This window comes from Lampetra planeri, chromosome 4 (assembly GCF_965212315.1).
Source record: "Lampetra planeri chromosome 4, kcLamPlan1.2.h2, whole genome shotgun sequence".
In the NCBI taxonomy this organism is placed as follows: domain Eukaryota; kingdom Metazoa; phylum Chordata; class Hyperoartia; order Petromyzontiformes; family Petromyzontidae; genus Lampetra; species Lampetra planeri.
The window spans coordinates 26118894-26140452 of NC_136110.1; the positions used below are offsets into that span (position 1 = coordinate 26118894).

General features: G+C 41.8%; 2 protein-coding genes across 4 annotated transcripts in view; one reads left to right on the forward strand and one right to left on the reverse strand.

Moving 5' to 3' along the window:
* The window catches only part of LOC144717979 (neurotensin receptor type 1-like), a 52928-nt gene extending 37130 nt beyond the window's left edge, over positions 1–15798 (reverse strand). Inside the window, 1 exon segment of the mRNA XM_078593838.1 lies at positions 15702–15798. Within this exon segment, the coding sequence (XP_078449964.1) occupies positions 15702–15798 (97 nt within the window).
* Positions 15536–21559, forward strand: part of LOC144717872 (rho GTPase-activating protein 18-like) — a 44160-nt gene continuing 38136 nt past the window's right edge. For all 3 annotated transcript variants that reach the window (XM_078593613.1, XM_078593615.1, XM_078593614.1), the window contains exon 1: positions 15536–15911. In XM_078593613.1, coding sequence (XP_078449739.1) covers positions 15892–15911 — 20 coding nt within the window. In that variant the 5' untranslated portion in view covers positions 15536–15891. The remainder of the gene's footprint in view (positions 15912–21559) is intronic.

Here is a 21559-nt window from a genome sequence, read left to right on the forward strand (position 1 = left end):
CTCTTTTATATAATATGAACAGATGGGACCATCTCAATGTGGGGAGATGTGGTAAACATAGCGTATCTCATTCTTATATTTTGGTTTTAAGCTGAACGCAAGATTGGTCGAAAATAAAAATGGGTTTGGATAAATAATTTTGCCCTTTTCCAAAGGTGTTTTCCCCCAGGCAATGCTTTTGAGTGGCAAAATGCGGTGATATCAGGAAATGACTGGTTGGTCACATCACTGTTGATGTTCAGGTAATGGTAACATTGTGAAGATGTTTTGGAAAGGGGACTTTCTGTGCCATGTCTCAAAGGGTACATTGTGTTCAGGATTTTCAATTGTGACCTTTTTACTGGTAGGAACGAAGTGGACCAGACCACCAATAGATTATATCGTCCGTCCGTCCGTCCGTGTATCAACATCGCCCCCTACTGCAAACACTTGGCAGAACCCTACAAAAACCTTTTGACTCAGTGGGGCTTTCCTGGCTTAACAAGTGTAATAATACATTATGTTTATATTCTTTGGTTATTCGTTCCTACCAGCCCACCCCGCAGGGTCCTGTTTCTTTCCCAGCTGGATGTTTAACGCCATATTACAGATACACTTTACATTTTTCGGCAACTGGTATTGATGAAAACTCCCCCCCCCCCAACAATACAATCTCAGCAGGACCCCCCTGTTGTATTGGTTTTCTGCAGTGCCAATAATCAAGCATGTGTCGTATGTCATAACACACAATGGAAGTAAGAAGAAGAAGATGCCAATTACACATAGTCTCGATCGATGTTTTTAGTGCTCCACGATGCCACTCAATGACAGTACCATTAACTAGTATTATCTGGTTGCTAAGCACTTCTGTAATGTCTAGTATTGGATGGCTCACTTTGTTTACTTGCAGCTTGCAATGTAAATCGACAATCTGGTATGTGATATGCCTTTCATAATACAGTGGTCATGGCACTGGGGCGGTGGCACGGCCCAGTGGTAGCGCGCTTGTCGTTTGTTGTAAGAAGTTCGCGGTTCAAGCCCGGCGGCCACCCTGGTTAATACTGTGGACGAATTAACCATAAATATACTGCACATGTTTCGATTTAAAGCTTTCGTGACTGCAGGGATTCATCTTCTTGGTTCTTTCGGTAAAGTCACATAGAAGGGAAATAATAAAATGATAACAATAAAACATAATAAATTCAGACGCTATCTTTCCGACAGACCTGTTCTTCACCTGAGGATGGCTGCTTGCGTTGTGGCCGAAACGTCGTGAGAATTGTATTTTATTATGTTTTATTTTTATTATTTTATTATTTCCCTTCTACGTGACGTTACCGAAAGAACCAAGAAGATACTGCACATGTTGCCTGCTTCACAGTGGAATAAAAAAAAAAACGCTTAACAAAAAAAAGAGAGTGACCTGTGTAGGCCATGTCGTGGTCTAAATTTGGAGAGAGGAAAAAATATACGCGAATCACTTGATTGGGGAAACGCATAGCGATTGTTGCCCTTACTCGCAAAAACTTAGCAGGACCCTCCTGAAAAAAAGAATCGACACTCTGTGAGGCTATCCTGGATAAACAGATGTAAAATATCTAACACAAATAATTCAAGTGAGGTGACGTAATTAATGAGCATGTTTGTTTAGGGTGTTCAGGCTGGGCAGTTGCTCCACAGCCCCACGTGACACGCAACGGTTTTGAAGTGCAGTGGAACTTCAACCGAACCGCTTTTCCTATGGGCGCCAGCCCCCTAATGGAAGCGTGCGAGCCGTTGAGGTCAGATGGCAGCGCCTACAGTTCAGCCGTCCTCGGCAGATGTTGTATCCAGGGATTATTTTCTCACCGGACGCTGGTAGACCAGGAGGTGGCATGTATTGATGAGTAGCCAAAGCTACTGGGTGCAGCAGAAATATTCTCCGGAACTCTGCTCTGGGCAGCTCTGGCTGAAATTCAGCCTTGGATTTGTGGCATCCAGAGTTCGATCACTCAGTGAAGGTGGATAGTATGCTGGCTGATTTCTGCTATGAAAGAAACAAACGGTCGTAGATTTGCAACACAATAGGAGGCGGGTTGCTTACCCTCAACGCTGTGACATAACCCCACGCCAGCAAAGGTCTGCGTTTCACTTAATAGCACAGCTAATCAGAATTCCTGTTGCGTGTCCTCCGCATTCGTTTTGTTGTCAATGTTCTGCAGTTCATTTACGTATCAACAGAGGGCCGTATTTCCCAATGCAAATTGTCTGCAGTTCTTTCCTGTCACGATGATGCCTCAACTAACCTGTTACTAATCTTACTCGATTAGCAGCAGTATCATATACACAGTACAGTATGTTTTTTCTTCTTCCAACTGTTCTTGCTTTTCTTTACGTAAACATTTGAAATTTAAATGTTTCCCATTAATTGGGGGTGTTAAATGCTTGTTTGTACTCATCGTTTCCTTCCCAAAGTAAAAAAATAAAAACACACGCACACACACACACCAGGCTAACACAAGTCTCTTCTGGAACCCGTGCAGAGGCAAGCCAACGTCTTTCATGAGAAGCGAACGTTGTTTGGTGCGATGTGTGACACTAAAAATGGGAGGGACACGTGAGAGGTATTCTCGTTCCTGGGAACGGAAATGTGGGGCATGCTTTCTTTACGGATACCAACGGTGATATCGGTGATCCCAGCCACAGCCGCTGGTCACTCTGACCTATCCTCACATTCAATCCCCACCCACGCCGGCTGATACAACGGACCGGACAGGCGAGATGACACCGGTCCGCCTCCCCCAGCGATACTGGAACGTTAAAATAATAAACACTCCTGCCTACATCATGGGAACTCCTTTGCCAGTACCAACATGTGATAATAGGGTTTTCCCCTTTTTTCTGGCAACAAAACAGGTGCTAAGATGTTAAAACACTAAACTGATACCGTTTTACAAGGAATCATGTCTGCATTAACCACAATACTTGCGGTCAGAATTCCGTGTAAAAGGTTTCAGTTTGGTGTTTTAACATCTTAACACCTGTTTTGTTGCCAGAAAAAAGAGGAAAACCTATTATCACTCTTGCATAGTTGTGGCGAGTGGCAGTGGTTAGTTTGATAAACAGTGCGGAGTGTTGACCCCCGAAGTTGTAGCTATCCGTGCAGTGGCGTAGAGTTGAATATGCGAACGGTCAGCTTTTGGTGGCAAAAAACCCCCCCTAAACATTTAGATGAAAATAAAATAAACACGTGTATGTAATTCATATTGCACACACACACAGTGCAACTGCGTATTCTCTACCGAAAGACCCAAAGAATATAGCTGGGTTGGAGGGGGGAAGAAGAGCGCCTTGACAAAATAATTTGCATATCAAGAGGAATTTAGCATATTTATGGAAATGCAAATTCTTATATATATGAAAAATATACGCTCCAAGCTTGGTGGTGTTTCATTCTTCACCTGAGGACGGCTGCTTGCGTTGTGGCCGAAACGTCGTGAGAATTATTTTATTATGTTTCATTTTTATTATTTTATTACTTCCCTTCTACGTGACTTTACCGAAAGAACCAAGAAGATGAATCCCTGCAGTCACGAAAGCTTTAAATCGAGGGTAGTTCTATTTTCAGTTCAGCTTGTTAGATGATGAGCCGGGTGCTCACAGTTGCAAAGAGCGCTGTAAGCAGAACACCGTGTTATTAGGGCTAATGCAACACACGTAAACAGGTAGTAGCTACTGCAATCTCTCATTTACTTGATACAGCTGTCGTGGCTGTGACGGTACCACCTGAAGACGGAAGCTTGTGTTGCCTCCGAAACGTCATGATTTTTAATTTTTTTTATTTTTTATTTTATTTTACTTTTTAATGTTTTTTTTTACCTACGTGACTTTACCGAAAAAAACTAAGAACACGTTAACAGGCTTAGCTTGTGGCGATTCCCGTTCTGATTATCATCTGGCTACTAGAGATGCCATCATCAACAGCATTTTATTAACTCAAAACATTTGCAATGGATCACTGTACTGAGAAATCTGATTAAAAGTTACAACAAAACAATACAAAACAAACGATGGCAGTGTACAGGAATGGAAAGGTAAGCAAATCACAAGAAGGAAATACGTAGAATAGATCAAGTATATAAGTTCAAATTGCATAAGTACACCAATTTCCAAGCATGGGCAAGGCAGAAAAACAACAGCAAGAACAGTCCCAGACCACACCAAAACAACCTACAGTTCCTCAATACAATTGCACATTACATGAGTAATACACTGGGTGTATATTAACAGTCCAGCATGATGTAAAAAACTCAGCTTTTTAGTGTCCATTTTATTGGCGTAATTACACAAATAGCATTTTAAGGCACATGCTGTCAATTGCGTTTCTAGAGATGTGGACGTCAGTCAGTCCACAGTGGTGAATGCCCGACCCATTGGTGTAGATAGACAGTATCTCTAATGTGTTCATACAGCCAGTAAGTGTTGTTTAAATACATTACCAGCCATTTACCGGAATATTTGATTCGGGTTTCAGCGCAAAGCCAATGATAAGAAGCAAAATGAGCTGGCCTGGATTTTTTAGAGTACCCTACCATGGATTGGGCTGATAGATTTCAGCTGAACTACGTTAACAACAAAATAACCCCGCGTTCATACTGGACTCATCTGCCACTGTGAGCACTTTGGCAAAATCTGGATGGCCCTTTTCAGTCGACATTGATTAAGTTAAACCCTGCAATTGTGTGGCATGTTTACTCGCATTAGTTAGTTTGCTTCTGCTTTGTTGTTCTCTTAACTCAATCACGTCACCGCAATGCGCTGTCATTTGTTATCAGCAGGTACCGCAGGGTTATACTTACAGTTTATTGCCTTTCGAGTATGGAAACGAATCAAGGGAAAGACAATCACATCTTCGCCACGGTGAATTATTCTCATTCAACTGCTGTATAAGAGACGTTTTCGCTTTTTTGAGCAGCTACAATTCCACGATTTCCTGTATGTGACATATTTCATTCCCTATTTTATCCTTTGTCATCCTTTTTTCATTCTTTGCCTTGGCTATCAAGCCATCACTCGTGTTGCTGATACCGTGATAATCATGACAATGCAAATTTAGATGGAAATGTGATGACAAAATATTGACAGGATATGTAATCGCCTTATGTTTACTGCCCTGTGTCAGTGTCAATCCATTGCTCGATGATGAAGGCCTCACCCTGCCTTGTAGGCCGTGGGGATTGTTTGGCCATACTTCACAACGCTGGCTGGTGTGGGTTGTTGAGGAAGAGGGAGAGGCCCAAAAGTTGGAGACTTTCAGATATTATTCGCAACTGGTGCCAGCCACGGTGGCCGAAAATCAAACTCGGGTCGCCAGATTCAGAGCGCAAGACACAAGCCACTTGTACCACGGCTCCGATTAGCTATGACACTCTTGAATGTAGTAATGTAGTAAAATGCCTGAGATGAGTGCTTTTTGCATTTAGTTTGTTGTCCTTTCCCCGCATCTCCGATTAGCACGTGTGGCTTTGTACGGTGCGAAATAAGTTCAGCATGCATCTATTAGTCACATGATTCATAATTAGGTTGTTTGGGTTAGATTGTGTCGTTATGTCAATGGTTTTAAACTATAACCCTCACCCACCTGAGAGAGCCAATCAAATCAAGTTGTCACGCGGGCAAATGTGCCAATTGATGTGGTTCATCAGCAAAGCCAGAATGTTGAAAAGCAAAATGTTGACAATGTTGCGTGACATGTCACTGGAGATTACAACCTGCATCGCCAGGTGTTAACAAACGCTCAGCTCTCGCGTGAAAGCGCCTCTTGAATCTGGGTTCTTAACATGTGGCATTATACCTCTATGGTGATCGAACCAAAAATAAATGTAATCATAATATTGGTCGTCAAAGCCCATGTATAAATCGATTATTCATCTGTTTTGTGATGTACGGTTGTTAGTACATACTGATCTATAAGATGAGCAGTTCTGGCCAAAAGGAATGACTTAATTTAGTCAATTCAAATCCTGTATATCATTTAACAACCTTCAGATTAATAGCAATTGTCTTTTAAATAATACTCTCATGTTTTAGGTCTGAGTCAGAACAATAGTATATTAAATACAAGTAGGTCGGTAATTGTTTGCTTTATTACAATTGCTATTCTTATTAATTCCTTTGAAGTTGAACGTAATTAAGGATGCTTTTGATCAAATTCATCAATTTCAATTCCTACGTGCTTCAGAAGTGCTCAGCATTTTGATTTGTAGTGTTTAGTAACCAGTGCTCTTCAAATAATGAAGAAAATGTGAAGCACTGTTCGTGCAAAATAGCTAAATGTTTTAATTCAGACGCCTTTGAACCTTCTGTAGGAAAATAAACATGTACATGCTTTGATGTTTAATAAGCTTTGACTGTGTGAGGTTTTGATGCGTCTTGCATTATATCAGAATATCACTGTCATGACGATATTGTGCAGAGACACGATGATGGTTCTATTGAAATGATAGTAATTTGAAAACAAAGTAAAAAATCGTACTTATTTATATTATCAAATACATGCTGCATTTTATATTAGCCACACTATTTAAATTTGTCAATTCTGAAATGCACTTGCCACACTCGGGGTTCTGCGTGAGTCTGATATAGTCTTGGTTTATTCATTATTGTTCTATCTTTACAAGGAAAAGAAATACAATGAGACGCAATATATCCTGTAAAAAATTTTCCAAACAATGCTGTACCACAATCTTGCATCATTGGTTATGTTCAACTAACTGCTGGATTAATCCCCGCCCACGCCGTTGCCATCCCTTAGAGTCAGGCGATGCTACATCTATGTATTCCATTCCTTTGCACGAACTGATCTCATCATTCCATCTCCACAGTGGCCAATCCCTCTCAAGTACATTTTCTCATTTGCCTGCCATTCTGTCACTATTCATATCCATCACCATCTCTTCACGCCCCGTGTCCTGCCCAAGGCCGTTGACTTACCGGAATGGTCGATATGATTTTGCTGATTTAGTTTTTGTTTCCCTGATACAATCCTCTTTCTCAAAGTGTGTGTGCATGCATCTCGACAAGCATCAACACGTTTTTTTACTGGTAGGAACCTCCTGGTTACACCAGCCCACAGGGGATTATTGTGTCCGTCCGTCCGTCGTACAGGGAGGGGCTGGGTGGTGAGGTGAGGGTGGGGAGGGTGGGGAGGGGCTGGGTGGGGAGGGTGGGGAGGGGCTGGGTGAGGAGGGGCTGGGTGGGGAGGGTGGGGCTGGGTGGGGGATGGGAGGGGTGGGGCTGGGTGGGGAGGGGCTGGTCACCCCGTGGTGCCCTTATAAAACTCAACGTTTAACCTACTCACGCCGGCTTGTGCCCGCCCTCACAGTCGGGCATATTTGCGGAATACACCACGCCGCCGTTGACCCTGGCCATTGACCGAGCAACCCAACGTTCCTACCAGCTCCCTCCGCAGGAATGTGTTTTCCAACTTTTGTTCTATTTTTATTGCCAGTGACCAACTGTCTTGACCATATGGTATAATTGGCAGTGTGTTTATTGAAAACACTTCGTCAGGTATGCCACTTTTCATGATCAAGTTTAGCTATCCAAAAATACTCCTTTATGCTGTCGATCACATCTTCATTGAATTTAGTTTGATCCTTATCCACCTTCAATAATTACCCTCCGTATACATATTCTGCAGTGGTAATGAGCCATGTTAATCTACCAACAATTAATCTTTTTTTTTGCACAACTTATTCATTACTGGGCTTGACCGAGGTCATCTTGAGTCCAACTTGCGGTTTTCTGCACGACGTTCTTCAATCTTTCACTGAAAATGTATTTAATTGGCTATTAAAACGATTCTCAAACATTTGACACGACTCATCCTACTTATATTTATAACCATGTCCATTTCTCTTAATAATGTTATAATGTTGTCGTGAATAACCTCGGCGAAAGCAGATCTCCTTGTCTGACTCCTTGTGTGATTTGCATTTTTGGTGTTATCTTTTTGTAACCGCAATGTAGCAGCTTTATAAATAAACGCAAAGGGAAAAAAATGGTTCAGATGAAATGAAAATACAAGTGGGTATTCAATGTCCCAATATCCAAGTGAAATTGTTTTATTGGAATTCCATGCTCATCTCTAATTTATATGGCAGCTTGCATGAAAGCATCAATTTACACTGCAAAAAAATTCCTTTTCATAATAAATACAAAAGCATGAATCGTGAGAGTTGGCGGTAATATATTTATATAATCTGGTTGCTTGTATGTGACAAAATATTTTCTCAGTCCATCTTGCTTACATAGCTTGTAGGCATATACATTTTGAATAACCGATTGGCAAATCATTCCACAATTATTATTCTTTTTACACAAAAATGCAATTACTAATTTTGGTGTCAGCACCTGGACCTACTTCTGTATGATTTCTACATGCAATCCATATGGACAATGTTTACCTTTTCAATTGCAATGTCGAGAACATCACTGATGCTCATCTGAGATATAATTTTGTCTTTTTCGGTTACGAAATACGGTAATCCCTTGCCAACCATGAGGGTTAGGTCCCTGAAAATCTCGCAGGTTGGGTTAGGAGGAGTGAGGAAAATAGGGTTTCGGTGGACACCGAGGTCAAAAGTGAACCTATGAAATCCCATGTACATATTTTTTTGTACATTCAATAAACTTAGCCAATAATAAGCAGCACAATACATAAAGATAATTTCAGTGACATTTAAGACATGTTTAATTAAACAAGTACAGTACATCTTCTTGGTTCTTTCGGTAAAGTCACGTAGAATAATTCTCACGACGTTTCGGCCACAACGCAAGCAGCCGTCCTCAGGTGAAGAACAGGTCTGTCGGAAAGAAAGAACCAAGAAGAAGAACCAAGCAGATGAATCCCTGCAGTCACGAAAGCTTTAAATCGAAAAGTACAGTACATTAAATAGGTAGGGAGGTGGATTGTTATTGGGAAGAGGAGCCCTCTGGAAGAGGTGTCCTCTGGACCCTCTTCCTCCTCCATCTCCACACTCTTTGGGGTCGTCTGGGTCCATATCCGAAAGTGGCTTGAGGCTTTAGCAGGCTTATCGGCTATAGGGCGGAGGTAGCAACGTGGAACAGAACCAGAGGTTCTAGATTTGAAGCTTTCGTGACTGCAAGGATTCATATTCTTAGGTTTTTTCGGTAAAGTCACGTAGGTAAAAATTTAAATTAATAAAAAATAAAATACAAATTTTACTTGTGTTGCCTCCGAAACGTCGGGATTTTTATTTTATTTTTTATTTTACTTTTATTAATTTAATTTAATTCTTTTTTACCTACGTGACTTTACCGAAAAAACCTAAGAATATAGACCCAGTGGTGCCTCCCCGCGTCTCGCGGGAGTCTGCGGGTTAACTCGTGGCGGATGCCACGCTGGAGCGGCCATTTTGATTTCGCGACTCGGCCGGGACTCGCGAATCGCTCAAACCGAGATGCTTGCGGTTGGAAAAGATGTACACAGAGGTAAGGGGACGCCCATAAATGACGTCACGCACCTAGGAGGGGGGTCAGATATTTGTGACGATGTGTGACGGGGGGGGGGGGTTGAGAAATGTGACGTCACATCAAAATGCGCAACTTTAAATACATATAGACAACACGTTCTACTTAATTAAATAGACTTTTTAATGAATGTTTTCTCCTACAACATCAGAGTGCAGCGCCACAATAAATACGCACTACAATGACAATAGTTTAAAGCGATTTGAAGCATGTTTTATTTTTTTGGGGGGGCAGAGCTTTGTGACGTCATATTTGAGGGGGGGTCTGAATTTTTGTGACGCCGTGTGACGAGGGGGGGGGGTCAAAAATCCTCCAAAATCGCGTGACGTCATTTATGGACGGCCCCTAAATCCGCGTATACTCAAAACTCGCGGTTGGTGAATTCGTGGTTGGAAAGGGCTCCCTATACTTTTGTTCCAGAGATTCGTCTTCGAGGTTTTTATTAATTCTCTAGTCGCATGATTGTTTCTCTGTCACGTGTTACGGTTTCATATCGCTCTTTAAGTACTACTAATTTTGATTTAAAAATACATTTTCCTCTTTCTGCTGCTTTTATGCTCTTATTTATGACATCTTCAGTCACTTCTATGTTATGTCCTCTGATGGTTGTTCTTATTTTCTTCACGGTTTTATATAATTCGTGTTCTAGATTTTGCTTCCCATTTTCATCATTTTAAATATCTCTCTTCATATTTTCGTTTCAGGTGAAAAACATTCATTTGCTCTTTTTAAACTTTACAATTGCTGCACATGCCATTATGAATTGTATTCCATTAATTACACAGTATTCAAATTTAATTTAATGTGTTCCTGCAGCCTAAATTCTCCCACTTGATGAACTATACTTTTTTTCCATTACGTGACTTTTTTTCCCCCTAAAATATCTTTGTCTTCTCTTTGGCAACGGTGAAGTCACCAACCTCTGATCACTCCCATCACAGCATTACATTTTCTGAAATCAGAGATGTCCTTTTCATTCTGGAGTTTATGTGGATGAAGTCAATTTCAAGTTAGATTTTCTGTGAAAATAAAGCCACGTGTTGCACGTAGCAAATGCAGGTGTTCTGTTCATGCCTGGCGATTGCCAGCAACTCTGCCTCTTCCACCATCCCAGCCGACGCCATGGCTGCTGGATCCAGAGCTGTTAGGGAATAGAGTATGTGAGCCAGATGTGTCAGTCATGGGGTTGTTTCACAAAACGTCCATTCACGAGGATTGGTCAGGGGAACGCATTTAAAAAACAATCTTCTCTGTCACTGTAGCTGATGGTGTGGATGTACCTGTACAGTCGACATCCTCTGATCTTCAAGACTCTCAAGATTCATTGCCACATGTCAAGGCAGTCCTCACTGCAAAGTCCCAGATTACCTTTTTCTTACAGATTTGAAGCTTTCGTAACTGCAAGGATTCATACTCTTAGGTTTTTTCGGTAAAGTCACGTAGGTAAAAATAAATAATACAAATAATCGAAATAATAATAAAAATACAATAATTATTGTATTTAATATAAATAAGAATTTTATAAAAAAGGAAAAATTTGTATTTAATTAATTATTTTGTTTCTATTATTATTCTTTGTTTTTTATTATTATTTATTTTTATTTTTACCTACGTACCTTTTTCTTATCCATTATACAAAAACATCTCAGCTTTTGGATGAATATGGCGCGTTATACATTTTGGATTGAATGATTGATGATGTTTGTCTGGATAATTCATTTGATAGGCTACGCTGCTGTGTAGTGTACACACATCGAATCTAATTTCTATAAATAAATGAACGATCACCTTTTTATTTGGCATATCTGCCTTGGTGTCGCTTGTACTTTCTGTTATGTATCATGGCCATACGTGATGCCAGTGCAGTCTCAAAATAATACAACAGACAAGTGTTTCATTGGGAAGAGTGGTATGTGCGTGTAGTCAGATGGAGGGTTGTGGGAAGTGGTGTTTAAAACATTTCCGTTGCCCAATGTCTTTCGACCCATGACGCTGTTTCATTGTTGGTTTAAAAAAAAAAGAGAGATATATTTACATTTCATTGAAATTGGTAAAATAGTATCTGAAAAGTAATTTAATACCGCTTGTATAACATATGCAACTCTTAGATTAACTATTTGTTAAAGTGAATTGCGGTAATGTGACACAAAACGGGTCTTCAACATTAAATACTTGGTCAACATAAGGCTTTGTTCACGGTTAAGTATTTTGTAAAAAAAAATACATCACACTTAGTAAAGCACAATCCACATTCACTCGTGAGGAATTGATGCGCTTATAGCAATAAATAGCAATGTTTTTAGAAGAGTATTTATGAGAGAGAGGGAAGCATTCCGCATTAGAGTTTTGTCAGCCTTTCATACTATTATTAGAAAAAAAAGTTTATTCTCGCTGGCTGGCTGGAAGGGGGATGGGACAGATGGTAACGTCCAAAAGACGTGTGGGCTACCAGATACATTCAAAATGAACGTACAGAGTTTAAAGCCAACCGTTTGAAAATTTTACGTGATTTTTGTTTTTATGTCAAACTGATTTCTTGCTCAAATTAGCATTGAGGCAGAGCTCATCCGCTGTGAACCCTGAGCCAGTGATGATAATCTATCACTGGCTCAGGACTTCCCCCACAAAATGGTACTAATGTTATCGACCATGGGGTTGGTCCAATTGTGAGCTGCTGGCTCTACCGCTGAGCTACTTGGCTCGATGCAATTTGGCTGGAATAATAAAAACATGCGGCACTTTATCAATCCACTGCAGGATGAAAGCCTCCCTGCACTGTGTAGGTCATTGTTTGATCATACCTCACCAGTGTTGGTTGGGGAAACGAGTGGGGGCTTTTTAACACGTAGGCGACCAATATTATTCATAATAAAGGTTTTTGTGTAAGATCGCGTAAGTATAAATGTGTCGTAACCCTCCACCACCCGACACAGCCAATTAGTAAGGGATTTGTCACGTAAACAAAACGCCAAATAGTTACTAGTTCAGCCCACCGGTGTGCTGGAGAGTAAATCCACAACATTTACAATTTGAGTGGGACGTTTCGCTGGTAATTACGTGACAAATCCCTTACTAATTGGTTGTGTCAGTTGGTGGAGGGTTACGACACATTTATCCTTACTCGATCTAACCCAAAAACCTTAATCATGAGTGGGGTCTTTGTATAAATAAGGGAGATATGTATATACATGACTTATGCGCAAATAGAAATGTATGAACTTAATTTAGACAAAATAAATATTGTCAATACCACAACCAGTAATCATTTTCAATATATTAATTCTCTTTCGTTGGCTACAAAATGTCTATAAATTGTGGCAACAGCACAATTCAGGCAGTCAACAGTTTATTTTCTGTTCGTTGGAATGTTGCCCAAAGTTAGAACTCCCCATCTTAATTACACAACTGCTATTTTAGGTCCAACTTTCAGGCAACGTTGCTGTGTTGACTCTGCGGTTTCAAAGACTACAAGCCAGAATTGTACGAGGGCTGTCTGGTATATTTTGAAGTTAATACGTCTAAGTTGCTCTGAAAAAAAAGCTGGCCTTCCCATAAGATGTATATAAGTAATAAAGGCGGCATCTTCAAAGGGGAGCAATTTGTACCCGACCAAATAAAGTGCACACCCCAATCCTGCGGGAATGTTTATCGCAGTGAGTGACGACTGCACCTCGTCTATAATGCCAGCTGCACAGCAGCGCGCTCGCCGGCAGTGCGTATGATTGTTTATTCTTTGCCCCTGGTCTGCAATGGGACTTGAACCCTCGAAGCTTCTGGCTTATGACCCCGTCACACACTTGTGCCGAAACTACAGAGCCGTTCCTAAAGTAGTGCACACGCATCACCCTGAAACGCATCGCGGCAACCTTGCCAGTTACAACTTAAATGTAAAGGTAATATAAATATAATATTTAATTGTTACGCGTGATGTATTAGACATTCACAAAAACCTTTTTTTGGTCATACGCTTAGGTTTTTTCGGTAAAGTCACGGAAGGTAAAAATAAAATTTTTACAAAAGTAATAGAAATAAAATAAAAGAATATTTTATTGTATAAAATAATAAAAATAAAATACTAAAATAATTATTTTATTTCATTTCTATTATTACTTTTATACATTTTTTATTTTATTTTACCTACGTGACTTTACCGAAAAAACCTAAGAGTATGAATCCTTGCAGTCACGAAAGCTTCAAATCTAGAATCTTTTTTGTCATTCTAGGCAGTGGCCATTGAAGGTCAAAGGTTGCAGCAAACCAACATGCAACCTTTTTAACCTCAGTATTCCTCAGAGGGCTGTGGTAATTTTTTAAACTCACTGGGAAGAGGTCTCTCGCCAGAGTATCCAGGATACTGGTTCATTGAATAAATTATGCAGTACCCCTACAGATGTCTTTGTCTAAAAATAAACATGAACATAATGGCATAAGGCTGGCGTCAGAATGCACGTATATTTGTTTCGAGCATAAGTTCTTGCTAAACTTGTTATTTTTACAAAATTGTTACTCAGTATAACTATGTAAAGACTATAGATGATATTCACGACTACATTACTGTTGTTTTCCGTGCTCTCCTCCATGTTTAATAAATAATGCAAGGAGCACATTAAACAAGAACGCTTCTTTAGAAAAATACACATCCTACACCTATGCATGCACATTTATACATACAACTGAAACCATTTTAAATTGAAAGTAATAATCATGGTTTAAACCCCCTCGTTTTCGTTTGTGCTATGCAGCACATAGCACACGCGAAAACATTTCACAAACGGCCAGTTCATTAGCACGGGTGAAAAAAACGCAGACAGATGGGTTTATAAAGAAAAAAGTTAAAGAAAACCTTGGGCTCTCTCTTACGTGAGCACCCTAAAGCAAACCTAGACATCTTTGCCTGCGTGACCAAGTGGCCAGAGGGCACAGTGGAGGGTAACTGGCAGAAGGGGACGGTTTGGTCAAGTGATGTCATTTTGCGTGAGGCAGAAAAGGCCCCGGCAATGAGGTCATGCCTAGCTTTGAGGGCTCCTAAGAGAAACAATATGGGGCAGGGGAAACGTTACCCAAGAGAGTGAGGTGGGTGGGGGGTTGTTGTAGAGGTGGGGGGAGGGAGCCTGAGATGGATGGAGGGGGCCTGGACAGAGTGAGATGGGGTGGGCAGAGGAGGAGTCTGGTGGACGGGAGGCAGGGGCTGGGTGGGAGAGCCCAGGGGTCTTGTTTATTTGTCTTTAAATGCATGGGCAACCTTGCAGAGGTGCAAGCGACGAGTCTGTTCCTTTATTATTCCACTGCCCGTATTGGTAACGTTTTTTTACTTTTGAGCGAAATAATAAAATGGCTCATTGGTGCAAAACTTTTACTACTACTGTAACCGACATCCTGTATTACAGTGAACTCAGAAATAATATCCTACAGAAAGCTTGGCATAAACCTAAAACAGGCATACACATGTCGAGGAATGATAAACAGCAACTGTACAGAACTAAAACGGAAACAATTGACTTTTTAAATTGATAAAAAATAATACTAAAAATGTCAGTCGTGGCCACCCAGAACTGACTACGATCCTGAGTCTGTGTGAAACCCTGTTTCTTTTATGATGTTTTTTTTCCCTCTCACTTGTACATCGTCTGCAAAGCACCGCTAAGGCAGACATCAGTTCCAAAAAAGCAACACGAATTACTGGTGGTCTGGCGTGTGGTACCAAAGCACAGGAAAGCAGTTTAGAGAGCAGATCTCTGCTTACTTTTTCTCGCGTTCATTCCCGATACGTGGACTCCCCCCCTCCCATTCCTTGCGTTGTGCTTCCTTCAATACCAACTCTGCTTCCCCAAAATCGCAACAACTGCAGGCAGCCAACTCCTTTCCACCACCACTCCACCACCACCACCACCACAGTTCCACAGTCCAACCCCTCTTCGCTTTACATTCCCTCCCTCTTCCTTACCCCCTCCACTCTCTCTCCAAACCCACACACAGCCCCCTGATTGGCGTTTCCCCCCCCCCCCCCCGATTCGTTCCCTTCACGAGGCTCTCTGTTGCGTCGCCTGCAGTGCAACGTTGGGCTTCCTCGTTCGCTCTCAAAGAGCCGCTCGGGTGGCGAGCGGGCGACGCGCAGAGAGCGGTGAGGATTTATCCAAGAGGAGTCCACTTCTGAGAGATTACGGAAGGGGTGGGGGGGTGTCCCTTGCCTCTTTCCCCCAGGGTGGTGGATGGGGGCTTCTCCCTCTCTCTCTCGGCCGTGCGAGGCACTGCTGGAAATGGTGCATCCTGTGGAAGCGCTCTCATAGTCGGTCTCTCTCTCTCTGTCCTTGCGAACAAGAAGGGGACGGCGTTACAGCGACAACAACAGCCGGAGCGGGTTACTTCCCAGTTGCAAGAATGCCTGTTCGTCTGTACAGGTTTGTAACTTTTTTTCATTCTGACTTTTTTTGTTGGTTCGTTCGTTTTGGTCCGTCCGTCCCCCCCCTTTCCTCCAAGTGTCCGCAAACGCGGACACTTGGAGGACATTTGGAGTGTAACTGGCATTTAAAAGCCAGGTATCAATTTGTTTACCTTTCATATACTTTGAACACCTATCGTTTTTTTAAATGTTGTTGTTGTTTGTAACGTTCTGACCCGCCCCTACTGGACATGTGTGAAAAAGAGCTTTATCGCTCATCGGATTCCTCCTCCAGAATAAATACATATTCTGATCCTGATGTGGTTGCTAATGTGGCTGTAAATGTGCGCTTGTGTGCGCGTCTCTGTGCGTTTTATGTTTTTAATGGTCTATTCAGTGTGGTGTCTTTGTGTGGCTCACTTGTTAGGGTTGTAACATGGAACATATGGACGAGTGTGGGATGCGGTCCAGGTTTCATGCATTAGCAGAGGGTCCGTTCCTTTTAAATACAAACTAAAAAAATAGCTGCCCTCCCACGTATTGGCAAAACAATATAAATTATTGAAGACAATTGACGAAAACAATGGCTTATTGTCTGGTAACAATTCAAATTCAATAAAAAATGTGCAGCCATATTTCCATCGAGTGTTTATAAAATGAGATGCAAAACGATGGTGATCGACTAAATGTTAGTCGTAACTTTTTGACACAGGATTGAGCTGAAAGTGACTTTTCTATTGCCTCAAGATGCATTCCTATTAACTGTGTTCATTCGATTGCTTAGCGGAACATAACATGCCGTACCCATGTGGAGTTGAGATGCATTGTCCCAGTACCATTCGGATTGAGTACAGGACATTGATATGCACAGAAACCAAGGAACGCATTAAAAACATCGTTTTCATGGCAAACACTGCACCTTCATTATTTTGTGCAATTCATTTTATTTTAACTCGCAAAAAATCAAGATGATTTCCTGCTCAAATAAGCATTGAGCCGTCGTTCACCTCCTGTTTACAGCCCAGATCCAGAGGTGGAAATTCCACATTCCTATAGGGAGGGGGGGGGAGCAAGTATATGCATAGGAATTACCACAAATTGCATCTCATTTGATTATCTCAGAGGGATGGGTGACAGGCTGAGTCAACCTCCCAACCAAGATTTGAACTCCGAGCAATGTGAAAATGAGCTGCTCACTCTGCCACTGAAAGCTGCATGTACAGTATACGTTCTATATTGTTATGATGCTCTTTTTTTTAGTTGGATATTGCGAAAAACCCCAGCGGACTTTCAAACAAGAGCTCAATAAAAGTGGCAAAGAAAAAGTAAAGAATTGTTCGTCGTAAACTGTGAAAGGCCCTAAAATGCCCCCATCGGCTCTTCATTACGTGCGTGGGATCACTAATTGAGTTAATTTCACACTCAGTTCATCCTTATGTTGACCTACGCTCTAAAATCTGGTCTACATCAGAATTGTGTTTGTGCTTCAGCAATCGTACACTTGGACAAACACTGCTTACAAAAGTATAATTCCAGAGTAAATTCTCATCATAAACACCCGCACAGTGCCCCATACACATTTAAAACAAGACGGACAGTTTTCTTTCGAGCGTACGCAACAATTTATCAAATTATTCTTAAACAAATATATTGCCTAAAAAAAATATACGAACACATGAATGAAGGAATTGAAAACTGAATAAGTAAATAACCCACAACCATATGATTCCATTACTTTGGACGCATTATCTCCGAGCGTTACATTTTGTCTGCAGAAAAAGTCCACTATCTTTCCCTCTGATCTCTATCACGACAAACAAAGTTCGAACAGCCTTTAATCAGCTTAGACGGCAATAAGCCTGACAGAGCAGGGGCAATGTGACATCTATGACACAGCACATGGCTTTTTGCTCGGGCAGAGTTTTCCAGCTTTGACACACAAACAGTGAGATAACTCACCAGTGTTGGTTGTAACGACGCCGCAGCAGCAGCAGCAGCTGCTGCTCGTATAGCAGCACGGTCGAGAATGTGTGGCATGTAGACGAAAGCGGAGCAACAGAAACGCGTGAGGTTTTACCAAAGAAACCAGGCACACTTCTCAGAGGCAACTTGCGTTACGTTGTGTTCATAACGCCGGAATGATAATGATGATTGTTTAGCCAAGAAAGCTTCTCCTTGAGTCTCACGACTCATTATCGGGGGGGTGGGGGGGGGGGGAGATGTTTGGTAAATTGTGTTAATGATTGGTTATGTGAGTACCTGGAGAAAGCCCGACAATTTAAAGGGCCGTCGTGACACCTACCGTGGGCATCTCCTGGCCACCTAACAGCCCCCACGCATACAACGCCCAGCGGTCATTCATCCGATTACATACGAGTCAGTAAATAACCAGCCTCAACTCTGCCCGGCTTCTGACCATGGGACATTGTGTGGCAATTTGGTGGCCTATGTACACCTTCCGAATACCGCTTGCACATATACCCTCTTTGGAAAAAAAAAACACACGCACGTTGCCTACATGTGTAATATAATGAAAGTGAAAAACTGAAAAAAAATGTGTAATGTCTGCTATAGAAGGCTGGAGCTAAAGAGGCCACGCAAAAAAGAAATCCGATGGTGTACAGTGCAGAATTCTCAAGTCTGGCTGGGCACGCACGTAGAGCGTCAGTTGCCGACATTAATTAGTTAAGAGCATTCAGTGGGCTCCACTAAGCAGGGGTGGGTGGGTGGGGGGTAGTCGAGATCCGTATAAAAAAAATAGACAAAGCAGAACAGGTTTAATTACAGGTCTCTGACGGTCAGACTAGTCAACATTATCTTCTTGGTTCTTTCGGTAAAGTCACGTAGAAGGGAAATAATAAAATAATACAAATAAAACAATTCTAACGACGTTTCGGCTACAACGCAAGCAGCAGTCCTCAGGTGAAGAATGAGACACCACCAAGCTTGGAGCGTATATTTAAGCTTGGTGGTGTCTCATTCTTCACCTGAGGACGGCTGCTTGCGTTGTAGCCGAAACGTCGTGAGAATAATTTTATTATGTTTTATTTCTATTATTTTATTATTTCCCTTCTACGTGACTTTACCGAAAGAACCAAGAAGATGAATCCCTGCAGTCACGAAAGCTTTAAATCGAAATGTAGTCAACATTACTCTACTGAGGCTGTGACTTGCCGCTTGGCTGTCATAGGGCTTTTGCAGCAGATGTTGGAGCTCGAGGCTGCTCCAATTCACTCGGAATTAAACGATCCCAGCAACAACTCGGGCTGATATTCAGTTGTGTTCATTGCTTGTGGCGTTAGGTGTAATTAATAATCGTAAAGTAATTTATAGCCCTTTGTCAAACCACTGCTGGATGAAGGCGTCCTCCTAGCCGTGTCGATCATAGGGATTTCTTTTTAAAAGCCATACTTCACCGTTATGTTTGACAGCATGCCAAGGTTTAAGAAGTGCCCTGTGTAGTGCAGTTGTTTTAGTGGGCGTTTTTTTTAAATTTACTAATTGTGTACATATTTGCACAAATGGTTTACAGTGCAAACGTAATAAGCAATGGCAATTTGAGATGATGAAAAACACTCACCACCGCAATATCATACAATGACTGGCGGAGTTACGACTGATTAGTATGCCCACAAACACTTCGCAAATAAACAACACTGCTGGAAACCTCGTGCGCACGCTTAATTTGTGAAGATAAAATTGTAAGATTTGCTCGACTGACTGTATATTGTTCTTCGAATAGGCTGGCTGTCATTGCACAAATCCAAACTGTTAGGCTTCATCACTTGCCGTTTTGTTTTTCCTTCTCTTTGGATTCTGGCCATGTCTGCCAAGAAGCCATCACTATATTTTAACCAACATAAACTCTAAAAAGGCCACAGGGGTTTGCCCTTAAGAAAGCACGCTGCTTATACAATTCTGACCTGGAATATACTTTTACGTTTTGACGGAACGTCTAGAATTCTCGCCCTACCATCCGCTGGGATTGAAGTATAAAGCTGGACTCCTCAGCCGATGTGGACACAGTTGAATTCGTGAGTTTGGCACAGGCAGACGTTTTCTTGCTTATTTCCAAGAGGCGTTAACTGATTCGCAGTCAGACAGAGCGCTATTGTTATACCCCCCCCCGCCCCACACACTCCCTCGGCCACTGCTTCTTAAGTCAAACTGGGCCCATGTCCGTGTCCCCCCGGCACACCCTCTGCTCTTTCTGTACCGCTTACCACTGTGCCCTGTCAATACGGAACGTCTGTGTCAGCCACCCCCCCCCCCCCCATTGTGTCCAGAGGCCTACACGTTGTGCCTCTCAGCGAGCCACGCGGCCCTCATTACACTTCTCTCCATTAGCCGGGGCTTTCAAATATCCATAACTTTTGCGTTGTTATTCAATGTAACGTTGGCGCGTGGGGAGAGCCCATTAATCTTATTGTCCCAGTTGAGTGCGGGCCACTGTCCCAACCAAACAGGGCAAAATGTGAATTTTTGTATACACGGAGCTGTTTATAAAAAAAAACGTGATTTTTTTTCCCCCTTTTTCTTGCAATTAACATAAACAAACGAATTAGTGTTGCCTGGTTACCGTGAGCATGAATTGTGGTGGAGAAAACGCTCAATTCATCGTGTACAGCATTGCTAACCACATGGCTAGGGAATGTATACTTTATGATATTCTAACTTAAAACCGTAGGTTTTTTTACAGCCACTACTATGATCCATATTTATTTTTGGGTTAGGCCACGTAGTACTGCGATTTTATGCCAACGTTCTTGTCGAAAACCATCCACCACCCGACAAGATGATCACGTTCACAAAGATAAATTTATAAGTGCCAGTCATCAAATATCTGACCAATAAAGCTCCTTAGTGGTAGCTTAAGACTTCCCACGACTGAACGTAACATCAATACAGTGTACGGACTTTAACTCAAACTTCTTTGAGCCAACGTTCCGCTGCACAGAGCGCGAGTTTTGTTTTTCGAGAGAATTCTCGGCAGATTATTGGGTCGCCGCCTGCGGTTTTCAAAGTATTAATATTAAATAGTGACAGCCCAAAATATGTACGGTAGAGTAATGCGCATCCTGATAACAGCTACACATTAAGGGGCGCCAGTATTGATAGATCACAATTCACATTGCCTGCAGCGATGTGTTCAAACTGATGCCGTCTGGATAGTGCAGTAGAAATAAGTAATATTTCAAAATACTTTTTTTAAACACAATTTAATGAAATGTACCGTACGAGTAATGGCAGAACTCCACAACTCCAGAAAGTGGCCCCGAAGCTTGCCATAACGTAAGGGGCCGTGGTGATTTACAGCCAACGTCAGTTGAGCGTGGACAATTAGACTCAAGCCGAAACATAAGATGTAAAAATTATTGCTTAAAATATACATTTTTATTTTTAATGATAGAATACAGTATCGTCATCAGTATGACATACGTATACCAAGTTTGCAGTCGATACGACATTGTGAGGTGGGTTAAAATTGAGTTACAAGATTTGAGGATACGACAACAGACAGAGTTGTGGATACAACAGACAGAGTGAGTTAAATAATGCAGTAGTAAAATGAGCACGTGTGGCAGGATCGACAGCAGAGCTGTGTTCGAATATCGGTGGTAGTGGGAGGTAAAGGATAGGACCTGTGGGCAACTTGGGGTGAAACAG